The sequence below is a fragment of the Nipponia nippon genome, unplaced genomic scaffold (assembly GCF_047370975.1).
Source record: "Nipponia nippon isolate SJK-2023a ecotype South Korea unplaced genomic scaffold, ASM4737097v1 scaffold_5, whole genome shotgun sequence".
NCBI classification, from domain to species: domain Eukaryota; kingdom Metazoa; phylum Chordata; class Aves; order Pelecaniformes; family Threskiornithidae; genus Nipponia; species Nipponia nippon.
Window position 1 is genome coordinate 14781742 of NW_028262369.1, and position 13625 is coordinate 14795366.

General features: G+C 43.8%; 1 protein-coding gene across 8 annotated transcripts in view; it reads right to left on the minus strand.

Moving 5' to 3' along the window:
* The window catches only part of RNF216 (ring finger protein 216), an 85986-nt gene that overhangs the window by 54212 nt on the left and 18149 nt on the right, over positions 1-13625 (minus strand). For all 8 annotated transcript variants that reach the window (XR_015699253.1, XR_015699254.1, XR_015699250.1 and 5 more), the window contains 9 exons: positions 12588-13445; positions 10802-10878; positions 6984-7086; positions 6269-6433; positions 5189-5303; positions 4764-4903; positions 3165-3215; positions 1446-1583; positions 285-433 (listed from right to left, as the gene is read on the minus strand). Coding sequence is in view for 1 of the 8 variants with exons in the window: in XM_087734443.1 (XP_087590569.1) it covers positions 285-433; positions 1446-1583; positions 3165-3215; positions 4764-4903; positions 5189-5303; positions 6269-6433; positions 6984-7086; positions 10802-10878; positions 12588-13445 (1796 nt within the window). In the remaining 7 variants the exon portion in view is untranslated. The remainder of the gene's footprint in view (positions 1-284; positions 434-1445; positions 1584-3164; positions 3216-4763; positions 4904-5188; positions 5304-6268; positions 6434-6983; positions 7087-10801; positions 10879-12587; positions 13446-13625) is intronic.

Here is a 13625-nt window from a genome sequence, read left to right on the forward strand (position 1 = left end):
AATCAAAATGTTATATGCTCAGCACTGCTTTTGACCATGTAATTTAGAGGATCAGTACAGAGCTGGCAAGCAAGTCTTGGGGGAGACAAGTCTATTGAATTTTAATCTGCTCCTAGTCAAAGGCAGACCAACCTGAATAAAAACAGACCTGGGAAGGCAGAAGCCTGAATTTATAATACAACTCTTTGAAAGCTACCTATCTCACAGTCAGCACACATTTAGGGTTTCAGGGAACAGTTTTCTACAACAGTAAGTGCAGTCTGCATCCTCTGCTGGACACTCACCTGACAAGCTCATCTGCACAGGCAGCAGCCACCTCCTCCTCGGCTTTCCGCTCATAGTATTTACAGAGGATGTTCTCTGGAAGCACTTTCTCCAGCTCGCTGGTGGGGAATGAACACGTGCAACTGCCCTCCATGCAGCTGAGCTCTGACTAGGGTTGGAAAGAGAGAGCTCAGGGTCAGTATGATGCTAGCGACAAAAAAAAAATCAGTACCCAGAACATTCCCAAATAAACCAGCGCAGAGCCTTGCTCAGAGATAACAGAGCTTAAGTCAGCAGATGACTGCCAGAGAACAGGTTTGCTATGGAAAGAACAAGACTAGTTAAACAGATCAGGCCTCAAACAAACACTGAGCATGAAGAACAGCATGTTGATAGCTGGTTCACTCACTCCAAGTCCACTGTGACCACATAGCAGCCTGTTATTACTGTACGGTCTCTGCTGAGAACTAGCACTCTGCTCACGAACAGCATGTTGCATTCTTGTCAATACAGTCGTATAAAATACAGCTGCCAGTTTATATGTTTACATGAAATAGAGATCCCAGAGTACAAAGCATCTCACAATTTGACCATCATATCTTTGCCATATAAGGCAAAGGAGCATGCACACCTCAGAGCAGGTTAATGGCTTGTTTATAGCTCAGCTAAGTACCAGGATAATTGCTAAGTTGGAGACTAAGAAGCTTAGTAGTGTCATAGAGGAACCAACCCCCAAATTAAGCTGGGATCACAGTGATATTATGAAGGACACTCTTAGCTAGGAGAAGACTGGCCAAGTAAGAGATAAGAGCAAGTTCTCTGTGCAGATACCATCGGTTTATTAAGTAGAAAATAAAAACCAGACGACTGCACGTTATTATTGTTACTATGAACGCTGTAGAAAGTTTTCCTAGTAATCCAAGTTGCTAAGCATAGAGCATGAAAGATGGAGGTTAGCAAAACTAAAGTCCTATTCAGCAAAGATCCCATTGTGAAGCTGTTAGCTTCATTTGATGGCGAGACTGACTTGTTGGATATGCATTTTAGGACACAATTCTATTCAAATATTTCCTGGGAAGCACAGTTACATCTCATTTAAGCAACAACACTACGCAAATAGCAATGTGATCTCCTAATAGGAATTTACCCATTTTCCCCTCATCCAGTTGGGAAATTCTTACCTTCCCAGAGCCAAAGACTGCCTCCTGAGCATATTTAATTAGGCACTCCTTGCAGAACAAGTGACCATCTGCACACTGAGTTAGCTCTTCAAATGCAAACTCCCCGTAACAACAGCGGCACTCTATCATCTGACCATCCTGCAGCCATGAACAGAGGTATTAGCATCATCATCATCAAAACATCGATAGCTATAGCAACATACAGGCACATAAAGCTGCAAGCCATAAACAATGCCAGCATTAATTCAAAAAAAGTGCAACAGATACACACCATTCCATTAGATAACCTATTTGGTTGCCAAAACTCACTAAGCGCAACCAGAAACTCAGTTTTAAGTAACTTAGTATCTACGTGTCCTGCTTGACAGGTTCCAAAAAGCTACAGAACACAAGGTGTTTTAATAATTCTTAGCTCACAGGCAGAGAAGCATCTTGGGTTCGTGTCCTGGTTTCGGCTGAGATACGAGTTAATTGTTTTCCTAGTAGGTGGTACAGTGCCATGTTTTGGATTTAGTATGAGAATAATATTGATAGCAACAACTAAAACATCAGGATGTTAAGTAGTGCTTACACTAGTCAAGGACTTTTTCAGCTTCCCATGCTCTGCCATGTGCACAAGAAGCTGGGAGGGAGCACAGCTGAGACAGCTGATCCAAACCGGCCAAAGGGCTATTCCATACCATATGATGTCACGCTCAGTATATAAACTGGGGGGAGCTGGCCGGAGGGCAGTGATCGCTGCTCAGGGACTGGCTGGGCATTGGTTGGTGGGTAGTGAGCAGTTGCATCACTTGTTTCTCCTGGGTTTTTGTTCTTTGTTGTTGTTTTCCTTTTCACTATTATTATTATCATATTTCAGTCATTAAAATGTTCTTATCTCAACCCATGAGTTTTCTCACTTTTGCCTTTCCGATTCTCTCTCCCATCCCACCAGGAGGGGGAGGGTGAGCGAGCGGCTGGGTGGTGCTTGGTTGCCGGCTGGGGTTAAACCCTGACAGTTTGGGAAGCTGCAATCACAGGGCAACAGCAGCGAGTACATACCATTCACATGGGGAAAACCAAGCTTCGGATCTGTTGCCCTCTAAAGGAACATTTACCCACCTGCCTGGAGAGACCTTGTCTCGGTCTCTTCAGTGCAGGAGCAGAGAAGCTTGCCACTGTTAAGGAGTAAGTATGCCCAGTTCTTCAAAGGTCCAACATCTCCTCCAAAGTTTGAAGAGAAATGGGCATTGAGAACGAAAAGGTAATCCACAGCTGCTGAACTGATCTCTAACTTTTCTCTCTTTGTTTAAAGGGAAAGACCTGATTTTCAGGTGTTCAAAGAGTCCTTTCTGCAAATGAGGAAGGCCTTTCCGCTGGCAGAGCTCCAACAACAGCAAATCTGTTTTAAACAGCCATAACAGTGGTAGCAACAGCAAACCTGGTACTATTCTGTTGCAATGTTTGTTCTGGCCAGTAAAGATACAAGCAGCAGCTGACTGAATTACTACAGATCATTACATGCATCAATAGTGTCTTGCTGGACTCAGCTCTTGTCTACCTTTTCTAAAAGCCAGCCAACACACGCTATGCAGGTTTTGCCAGCTCAGCAAAAGCAGCACAGTGCAAACGCAGCTTCAGAAAAGCTCCATTCCAGAAGACAAAAGAGTCTGAAGTAGTAAGTGCAAAACAGTGTCTATGCATAAGCTGAACTCCAGAGACCACATTATAGATACTGACCTTCTGATACTGCTCCTCATTCATCTGCAGAGCGAGGAGAAAGTCTGCATGCTGTAAGAGAGACATATGCATCTGTATTTACAGACTAGATAAAGCATTTTTCCAGCGTCTACACTCTTTTACATTATCTCAGGACTTACAACCCACCATAAAAGGCTCACTGTCTGCTTACCACATCACTCAGCCCATCCTTCCAATCCATTAAGCTATTTATGATTCAGCTAAAACAGATGGGAGAACCGAATTCTATACTGTGGAGGGCTGCTGGTTCAGGTTTCCATGGGCAGAGATGATGTCACCCAACGGGCCCCTCCAGAGAAACCCCCAAGGAACATTAGCTTTGTGTTTAAAAGGAGACACTATCCATCTGCCTAAGAGACAAGGACCTTTAAGAAGCTACTTTAGAAAGGACTGTAGGTGCAAAGTTGTGAATTCAGTCTTCCCTCAGACAACGAGGGGAAGAAAACACATCAGCGAGGGTTCTGATTCAAAACACGTGGTCCTCAGCACAGGACAAGACCTTCTGGAGACACAGGACTGCCAGCCTGTGGAAGGCAGAGTGAGTGGACAGACTGCCTTGGGCCTGGTCATTATTCGCCACCAACACTGAGCTGCAGTTACAAGCCCTAAAGAAGCAGAGAAGCCTGCTAACAATTAGAGGAAATAATTAATTAGTAGAGCTTTTACTACTTTGTAGCAAAAAAAAAAAAAAGTCCAGACCAGTGTTGCATCATGGACTATACATCGTCACTAGCAGATATACGGAAGGTTTTCAGCAGCAACATATTGAAGTAAATATGACATTCTGTGCTTGGTTTTGGCTGGGGTAGAGTTAGTTTTCTTCATAGTAGCTACTATGGGGCTATGTTTTGGGTTTGTGCTGAAAACAGTGTTGATAATACAGAGAATGTTTTCATTATTGCTGAGCAGTGCTTGCACAGAGTCAAGACCTTTTCTGCCTCCCCCCCACCCCACCAGCGAGTGGGCTGGGGGTGCACAAGAAGCTGGGAGGGGACACGGCTGGGACAGCTGACCCCAACTGACCAAAGGGATATTCCATATCATATGACCTCATGCACAGCATATAAAACTGGGAGAAGACGGAGGAAGGGGGGATGTTTGGAGTGATGGCGTTCATCTTCCCAAGTAACCGTTACATGCGATGGAGCCCTGCTTTCCTGGAGATGGCTGAACACCTGCCTGCAGATGTGAAGTAGTGAATGAATTCCTTATTTTGCTTTGCTTGCGTGCACAGCTTTTGCTTTACCTATTAAACTGTCTTCACCTCAACCCACGAGTTTTCTCACTTTTACTCTTCCAGTTATCTCCCCCATCCCACCGGGGGGGGGGGGGGGAGGGAGCAAACGGTTGGGTGGTGCTTAGTTGCCGGGTGGGGTTAAACTACGACACTCCAACAACAAGTTAGTTTGGAAAAGTCATACATGTTAAACAGGTAGTAAAGCGGCAAAGGTAGTTATTCAACATTTTGTTCAGCACTTGAATTTCTCCAAGAAGCAGATTTCCATGTTTAGGGCCAAGACGTCTACAGTAGTTGGAAGTCATTTGCACCACAAGATCAAAGCAGCTCCTACCACTCACCTCTGCCATCTCTTTAACTTTCTGCTCATAGAATTCTTGCTCCAGTAGCACTGGTGGGAGAAGAGCGAGCTTGTCATAGGACCTCCAGTGCCGTCTCTTATTCTCCAGGAAGAACATGCGCTTCTCAATTTTAACATCTCCTAAAGCAGAGTTAAAGGCACAATGAAATGGGATGGAGCAGACAGAACAAAGCTTAAATCTCTTTTCCTCCGTACACCACCAGCTGCTTAACTTCAGCATCTCAAACAGCATCGTACCAAGCAGAGGTACTAATGAAGAATATCTCCAAACCACGTACCAGACAGTGACAGAAACATAGCTGTTTTGGGACCACATCCCTTTTCAACAACAGTACTTTCCGCTGCAAGCCAGTTCTGCCTACAATTACCATGCAGAGAGCATGATACATATGGTTTGGAATTTACCTTGCTCAAATTTGAAGTCTATATATGAATACTGATTCATTTCTTTCCTCCTTTTTCGTTTCCCACTGGTTTCACGAGACAGCTCCTGCCATTTTTTGATGGCATCTGAAAAGGCCTAAAAAACAACATACAGACTTAAATCCTGTCCTCTGGAAGAAAGCAGAAGCACATACTTTAAATTGAAGCACAGTACAAACATGTGCATAAGTGATCCAAAACTGGAAAGTCAAATACCCCATATAGAGGCAAGGATACCTCTTTCCTTTGCTCACCTTGTTGCTTTATGTACTCATAAAGCAATCATTCCATAAAAACAAAATCATTGAGTGATACTGCACACCACATCTGCTATTAACTCTAATACAGCTGGTGTCCGCTCTGATGCAACAGAGCTGGTTTAGCTTTTTTTTTGTTGTTGGGTTTGGTTTTTTATTAAAAAAAAAAAAAAAAAAAGAGAAGTTAAAATACGCAGTGCTCAATCAGGCAAGCGAAGAGACAAGGAGTAGTTCTTTTAGTTAAGTCCTGGAATAGTGGAGAAAGCTCAAGCAAGCAGGGCATATCAGAGGAGCAGATCCAAGTCAAAAGCTTGAAGTCACATTTACATTCAGTTTGTTGATACTTCAACCAAGTTTCTTCACAGCTCCATTACAGTGAAACTCTTTTATGAGGAATATAGAACTCATTCCACAAGTTATAATAAGACATGCAGTCAGTTAACTAATAGCAGCAGTTAAATGTTTTAAGATTTAGCTAAATGTCTAGGCTTTATTGGCAATTACACTGCACTTCAGCAGCAACGTACAGGAACACTCCTCAGTTTAATGCATCACCTACCATCAACTAGCTAGTGTTTCCCCAGTTCTCCTATTAGAGAAAAGTAAAAACTTCCTGCAGCATTCTGCCTGGCCAATAAATTTTTTAAGTCTCTACTAAATGGATTAATACTCCTCAAAAGGAAAATTATGAAAAAACCCATAACCACACACTAGCAGATGATACAGTATGGCAGAAGACATCGCGCTGCTCTCCACAGACACGGGAGATAGCCCTAGGAAAGAAAACAGAGTTGAACTGGAGAACCTTTCGCGTGATTGCATAGTGTCCCTTGAGTTCATGTAGTGCCCACTTAATGTCTTGGCTGCTCAGCATTTTGAAGTCTGCCATAAGGAGGTCAGCTGCCTGAATAAAGCATCGCTGATCAAGTGGGACAAGTTTGGAAAAGTCGAAGTAGTCCACTTTAGGCACCTAAGGAGAAAATGTGAAAGATATAAAAAGGCTGCTATAAATACAAACAAGAACACCCCAAACCACTCTTTTGGTGATCAGGACCTTCTGCAAGACCACTCAAAATTCAGGTTACATGGCACCCAGTTCTGAGCACCTATCTAACCCTCAGCTTAGAGCATAGCCTACTGGCCTATGCACTTGTGCAGGGTAACCTGCCCTGAGCTGCACCACACTGCAGCTCTGCTCCTAGCAGGACCCACACTGTGCAGTTTAAAGCCATTGTGTGTGGCTGCACAAGACAGTGAGGAGAGGATGCATTTAGGTTAACTATAAAGGGTGAACAGCTTTATTGGCTTGAGGTTGAGAGATGCTTCCAAGAGTAGAAAGAGGTATTTGACATTTCTCTGTCTCTGAGGCCACACACACTTATTTCAACATACTCAAAGCAGCTCAGAGAGAATTTTTTGTCAAATGGACTTCAAATGAACAGAACCAGACATCCCAAGATCTGCTCAGGTTGAACAGACTGGATGGGAGGCATGCTGTACATGAAGACACTCTCACTTGCCTTTGTCTCATCTTGGCTGGCAAGCAGGCTGCTGCTGGGATTTAAAACCACTCTGCCTTCCTTCTTTGGGTAATCTGGATTTTCCAGAAGAAAGTTACAAAGTCTGCAAAGATAAATATAGTTAATTCAGGGTTTGGGAACTCAGGTTCATTCCTTGCTTGTCCAGTTTTTAGTATCTTATAATTAAGAGGCTGGGCAAGGAAATCACAACCTGCCCTGTAAGAACCAAGGGAGGTCTCAGACTAGAGCAAACAAAGTAAACGACTTGGAATTAAGTAAAGAATGATCGGCTGTATGACTGCAGAAGAAAAAGCAAATAGTTTTGTCTTCCAACAATTACATTTACGTAAGAGAAGCTTGTACGGGTGAGCTACTAACCAACCTACATCTCTCCATGGCCGAGGTGAACTTCCCCACTCATGCCCCCGGCTTACTTCCTCACTCACACCCACAGGCAAAACCGTGCAAAGCGATGTCTCCTTTGAGCATGTGTCAAACCCTGCAAGACTAAAGAGTCAAGGTGTACTAACTTTCTACTGTTCTGGAATTAACATTATGAAGACCATACAAGAAAGAACAGTCACAGCATTAGCAGCATTAATCGAAATCTAGCTGTTACTAATACAAATGCATCTATGAAAAAAAGCATACGAACCCCTACAAAACTTGTGAAACGTTGATGGTCTTCCTTGACAGAAGTTTACAGATCCAAGTTTTAATTAAAGCCTCCAGTCTCTACCTACTTTAACATTAGAGCAGAGATAGAAACAAGTTTAAACTGTGTTTACATATAACGTACTCTGAACACGTTTCATTGTCATAAAGCTTGAAATGACACCAGTATCGTCCAATTCACACTAGAAACTGGTCTAGTGAGAACAGCATTTAGAAAATAATCACTAAAAATTGCTGGAAAAAATGCATACTAGCCTGTAAACGCAGCATACCTGAGGTCCTATCACAAACAATCATAACCTTGTCAGGTAAATTTAGTTTAATTGAGTATTTCAGCTTAGAAAAGACTCTAGCAAGTAGTTTCAGAATAACCCATTGCCGGAGATCCACAAATACTTCAGAAGCCCTTTGAAAGGGAAGCTTGCTGTAGGCTGTCTAAATCAGACTTTCACAGCTTATTCTCAACCATCTCTAACCAGCTGTACTACCTGGGTGAAGTAACATAAGCTGTTCCTCAGTTTCCCCAGCTGTAGAATAATATCCTTCTGAAAGGAGCTGGGACAAGCAATTAACATTTGTAAAACTTTTTGAATGAGAAGGTGCTAGGTTGCAGCAAAGACATAATTGAAGCTAATTTACATTCCTGATGTCAGAAATCAGTCCCTAATTAAGAAATCCGAACTGGCTTGAAGCATTAAGCCACTATCAAGGCATGCTTACTTTAGCCCTGCTTTCACATTCAAAGCAGAGGCATTTCTTTTTGTTTAATCAGGTATTGACATATTGAGCCAGAAGCTTTTGACTGAGTGTGAATGCTTCTGCACACAAAAGCTGAATAGATGATACCCTGCTAAGGGGAGCTTCCACATCTTATCTTTCACATCAGTTGAAAGTTTTAAGACGATCATTTCAGAAAACAACAAAATATCTTGGCACTAAGCATTTAATAGCTTCCAGCCCGCTCCCCCATCCCTTTTGTAAAAGATAACTGTTTTAATCCAACAAAACAGAAACTTCAAGGAGCTCAAATCACTGCAGCTCAAATGCAAGGGTTTCAGCTGGGGCACAGTCAGAATACATTTGAACTATTCTGCATGTTGCCATTTCAATGCTCAGGGTTTTCAGAGATGTTAACCTTCAATGTCTGACAATTAGTTAAGTGGGTCCCAGCGCGCAACGCACGCACACTTGCAGCACTGTTCATTAATATCTGCACCACAGGACACAGAGCCAGTTAAAAGCCTCATCCCTGCCCAAACCCAGCCACCCTTATTTATTATATTTCAAGCCTGATTCAGCTTGACGCACCACGGAGATCAAAGAGACCCTGCCAGCAAGGCTGACCAGTGCTTTGACCCATTTGTTCTCATACAAAAGATGCAGTGACAACTCAAAAGATAGTTTGGTTAAAGGAATAAAAATATGGAAAAGAAATCTTTATCATCCAGTAAGTGGGTAACGCACCGCTGAGCAGACACTGTAGATGGCCTACAGGGAAGCCTGTAAGCACCTTTTCATCTCACTGGGTCTGTGGCACACAATAGGAGAGGAGAGATTTCAGGAGCAAAAAGGGAAGGAACACATTAAGACTGATAGAAGCCAATGCTGGGATTTAATTCTCTCAGGCTTCGCTAAATCCCCGCAGGACACAACAATGAGTTTTTTCACACAATCTGTGAGAGGGTCCTGCAGCCAGATGCCTAACTTCAACAGCCTGATTGCCCCGAGGAATGGCCCTACCGGTCTTCTATAGTCCCAACGCAACCATCCACACTGAGGTGCACCAAGTACGTGGTGTGGGCACCTGAAAGCTTCTCTCATGCTGACCACGCCACTGCTGCAGGGGAAGCATTTCCGAAAGAGAAGAAAGAAGTTACAGTCTGTTGACTTTCTAACCAAGAAGCCATGGAGACATGACTTCACAACACAGGCAAAGGCAGCACGATAGGAAATCTGGGCCCAATGGATGGGGTCATCCTTAATTCCTTGCCAGTTAACTTATTTATGGTCCAATAACTAATTCTAAGCCTCACACACTTGAATGCTGCTTAATTAGTGCCCTTCTTAACTGGAAAGGGCATCGGATTCATACAAGATAGAGTGAATACTCTGGCAACCAACACCTATTCTTCATTCTTGTATCACATAATAATGAGTTCCAACATGTTTGAGATAGCAGTGACAGCTGCAGAGAGAGAAAGAGAGAGGGGTCACCTAGCATCAGACACAAGTCACAAGTGATTTACTTCAAACCACTCTCCCTTCTGTGTTGCTGGTGCCAACACACACAATCCTTCGCTCTTCAGCTGTGCAAGCTTTCCCCAAAAGAGCAGGGAGATGATGCAACTTATCAATAAGGTTAATGACTTTTTTTTAAACTTTTGATTCTAACATGACTCCCAGAAATATCAAGCATGATGAACATGAAGGTATTCTTCAGCTGCTAACACAACTGGGAAAGCAACAGTCCTCACGCTGATTTTTCCAGTCCTTTTACTTCTCTTCTTGGCTCATGTTTCTGCTCAGTTTGACCAAAATCAGTCCCTCAACAGATATCTAGAATCAATCCTACCAGCCCTTAAATATGTTTGCTCTATTTTATCTGCAAAAAGTGATGTGAGAGAACTCAAACAGTACCACTGCTACTTGATTAAGTAAAGGGGATAAAAGCCAACATCATGACACTAAATAAGGGAGTCCAAAACGGTGTCAGCTTTACCTGGAAAAATCCAAAAGCCAGTGAAATGAAGAGGTAGGAAACTATTTTCTCCAACTCAAAGCTCACCAACCCACCTTCGTACTATGTTATATAAAAGTCATCTCAATACCTTAATCCTGACACTCTTTTTCAGAACCCTAGTAATAGTTAAGAGGAAGTTATATGTAATATCTTTAAATAAGCAAATGATCTTAAAAGCAGAGAAGCTACAGCACAATGTCAGAATTAGAGAGGATTTAAGAAAAGCTCTATTAGAAGGAAAAAAAAAACAAACAAAAAACTCTGCTCTTTGGCACTGTCAATGCAGTGCTGACTCCCAGCCTGGATATGCTCTAGAACAGCATCATTAGCAGGTGGGGAAATGGAAATGTGACTGCAGCCAGACTGTTCATTGATACACCCTGGCTCTTAGCTCTATACTTACACATTTAAGTCATAGCAGTTCTTGATGCTGATTAGCTCTTCAATATATTCCTTCTTCACATCTGGGAATCTTGCTTCCTACAGTAGGAAAAGCTAAAGGTTACGTAGGTATTAGAGAAGCTGTGTAGCACAACCTAGCAACAGGACCAAAGACAGAGATTTATAAGTAATTATCCAGCACGCTCCTGAGACAAGGGCCAAAATGGCTTTCAAGAGACCATTTATAACCATTCAGCCTGGATACTGCAAGCTGCTGGCTTTCCTTTGCTCCACAGGATGATTGCTAACAGCTCTTTCTCAGAAGAAGAATATGGGTAGTGATGTGAATGGCCAAGAGCAGCTGGCCTAACAAGTGATTCAGGCTGGATGGAAAGAAGAGAGGCATGTAGGTATGATCTACAACACAAGAAAAGCTAATATTTACCTTCAGACAGAAGATTAAGGAGTTCCAGATTGTGTGCTGAAATACAACATTCCAAAGGAAAAAACCCACAATACATATACCCACCCAAAGCACCCAGACACACTAGGAATGAGATCAGAACAGACAACAAACCCCTACTGGCATTTCTGTGAAAGCTCTCCCAGCATTAGCCACGTAGCAAAGAGCACCCTTTGCTCCTCTCTCTCCTTGGGTTTCTGTACAGGTATTGCAATCGATTGCACCACATGATATTTTGCTTTGCAAGACTGGACTGGTCAGGATTGTCAAGCAACCCTGACAATGCAAGAATATCTACTTGCCCATCTCAAAGCAAGTCACTGATCAACAAAGTCTCATTTGTAAAGAACTGAACTTTGTTGGGCTGCTACTTAAAGAATATTTTCCTCAACCCCAGTTTTCCCAAATAGAATCAGATATGGGATGGGGAAGAAAGACTTGGAGGGGATGGGGGTGGTGGTGTAAGATACAGATGCAGTACATTTGTTTTCAAAAAAAAGTATTCCATAAGGTATCAAAAGGGACCCTTCCTCCCTAGCAATCAAGGGGAGGAGTGTGCAGTGGAGGGGAAAACATCAGATGTGAAGCACCACCACATTTGTTTTGTGTTTTAAATATACACCATGTGGCCCAAGCTGCTGAACATACCAAAGGTTAAGGAGTACCCTTCTTGGTGGTCCAGTTCTTGTAGGTAGTGCCCCTCGTGCTAAGCTTCACACGCAGAGTGAGAAAGGAGCGTGTGGAGTTAACATGCAGCCTTTACACAGCCACGGACCAAAGTACTCCAGGAAAGCCAGCTGAAAGCAGCCATGGCTCTCAGCCACGTGTCTCTCAGCCTTCTCTACCCCCACCCCTCTATCCCTCTACCAGTGTTTAGTGTCCCAGTTTTGCTCGTTTAGCTCTACATCCATCCCTAAACCAAGCTCTACAGATTTGGGATAGGAATCAGCCAGACAAAAACATATGAGCAGAACTGAGAGGGCAGTAGCCTTTAAGGGAACAGACCCATATTATTTTACCTCACTGTGCCCTTGAGACCCTGCAATCAGCTCTGTTAAATCTCCCTGGCCAATAGCCCGCCTTGAAGCAAACAGCGCCCTCAAGATTCGCATCCTGTCACCACTTCTGCCATAGGGCTGGGGTTAGTCTTTCAAACCAAAGTTCTCCAAGACAGTTCATTGCATGCTCCTCACCTCGTGCATAGCTGAGTCTCGGCCAAAATGAAGATGATTTGCAGCTGAAGTCAATAGGGCTGTGCTTTGAGCATGCGAAACACTACACACCTTGAAAAACCTGTCTGAAAATAACACGCTCGCTGAAGGCAAACAAGCCCTGGAATACTTACCGTCTCTCTGATGAGCAGCGCAGTGAGGTCTTGGTCCTGCCCAGCAGCTCCTTGTTCTGGCACATTACTAGAGCCAAGTTCGTGAGAGCCCTGTGTGGGGAATGCTGGACCTGGCTGTTCATTGTCTATCGCTGCCTGCTGACCCGTTTCTTCTGGTGGATGTGCCGGCTGGGGCGAAGCGGGACCTGGAATCCCATCCTGCTGTGGTTCGGGTCGGGGGAAGGCTGGCCCAGGAGTCTCCTCTCCATATGCCCTTAAAGATCCTGGGTCTGCTTCAGGCTGCCCTTGCTGAGGAGCCCAACCATTTACTACAGCATATGGCTGGCCTTCCAAAGGCTGGAAGTATGGGTGATCCAGCTGGCTGTTCTCATGGATCTCCTGGTCTGTGGTAGTCGCAGCAGCTGGTCCTCCAAGGTTTTGCTCCGGCTCCAAGTCCTCTCCTTGCCATCCCTGGGCTTCCACCTTTTCTTCCTGTTGTGGTGGAAGGTCTGCATTCTCCAGACCAATGATCTCTCTGTTAACAACAGGCTGTGGACTTATCTTTATTGCTGGGAGCAAACTTGGGCCAGGCTCCTGGTTACTTGCAAGTTCAAACCTGGGGCCGTTAAGCTCAGACGGTCCAGGCTGCTGCAAGGCAAAGTTCATATTCTCATCCCTGCTTGGTCCAGCACTGCTCTCCACCATGTGATTATACTGGTCTGCCTGGCACAGCAGAACTGAGTTCTCATCTTGCAGATACATGCTCCTCATGGGCTTGACAGCACTTTTAGATCCTCCTTCTCCCACAGTGTTTGCACCCTGCCATTGAGCAGCAGGTCTGATGACATTGGGACGCAAAAGCTGCTGATGCTTTGGGGTCTAAAAAGAAGACAGACAAGAGTAAGTAGGAGTTCTTGCCTGCACATCAGAATCCTTGCTCCAGATGATCTTTTGCATCTAATCAAATTTCTGATGGGAAACAGATGAAGTCTGTCTAGCAAGGTGCTTAATAAGGCATAAAACTGCAACCCACATATCTTTGTTTCACTGAAGTCCATT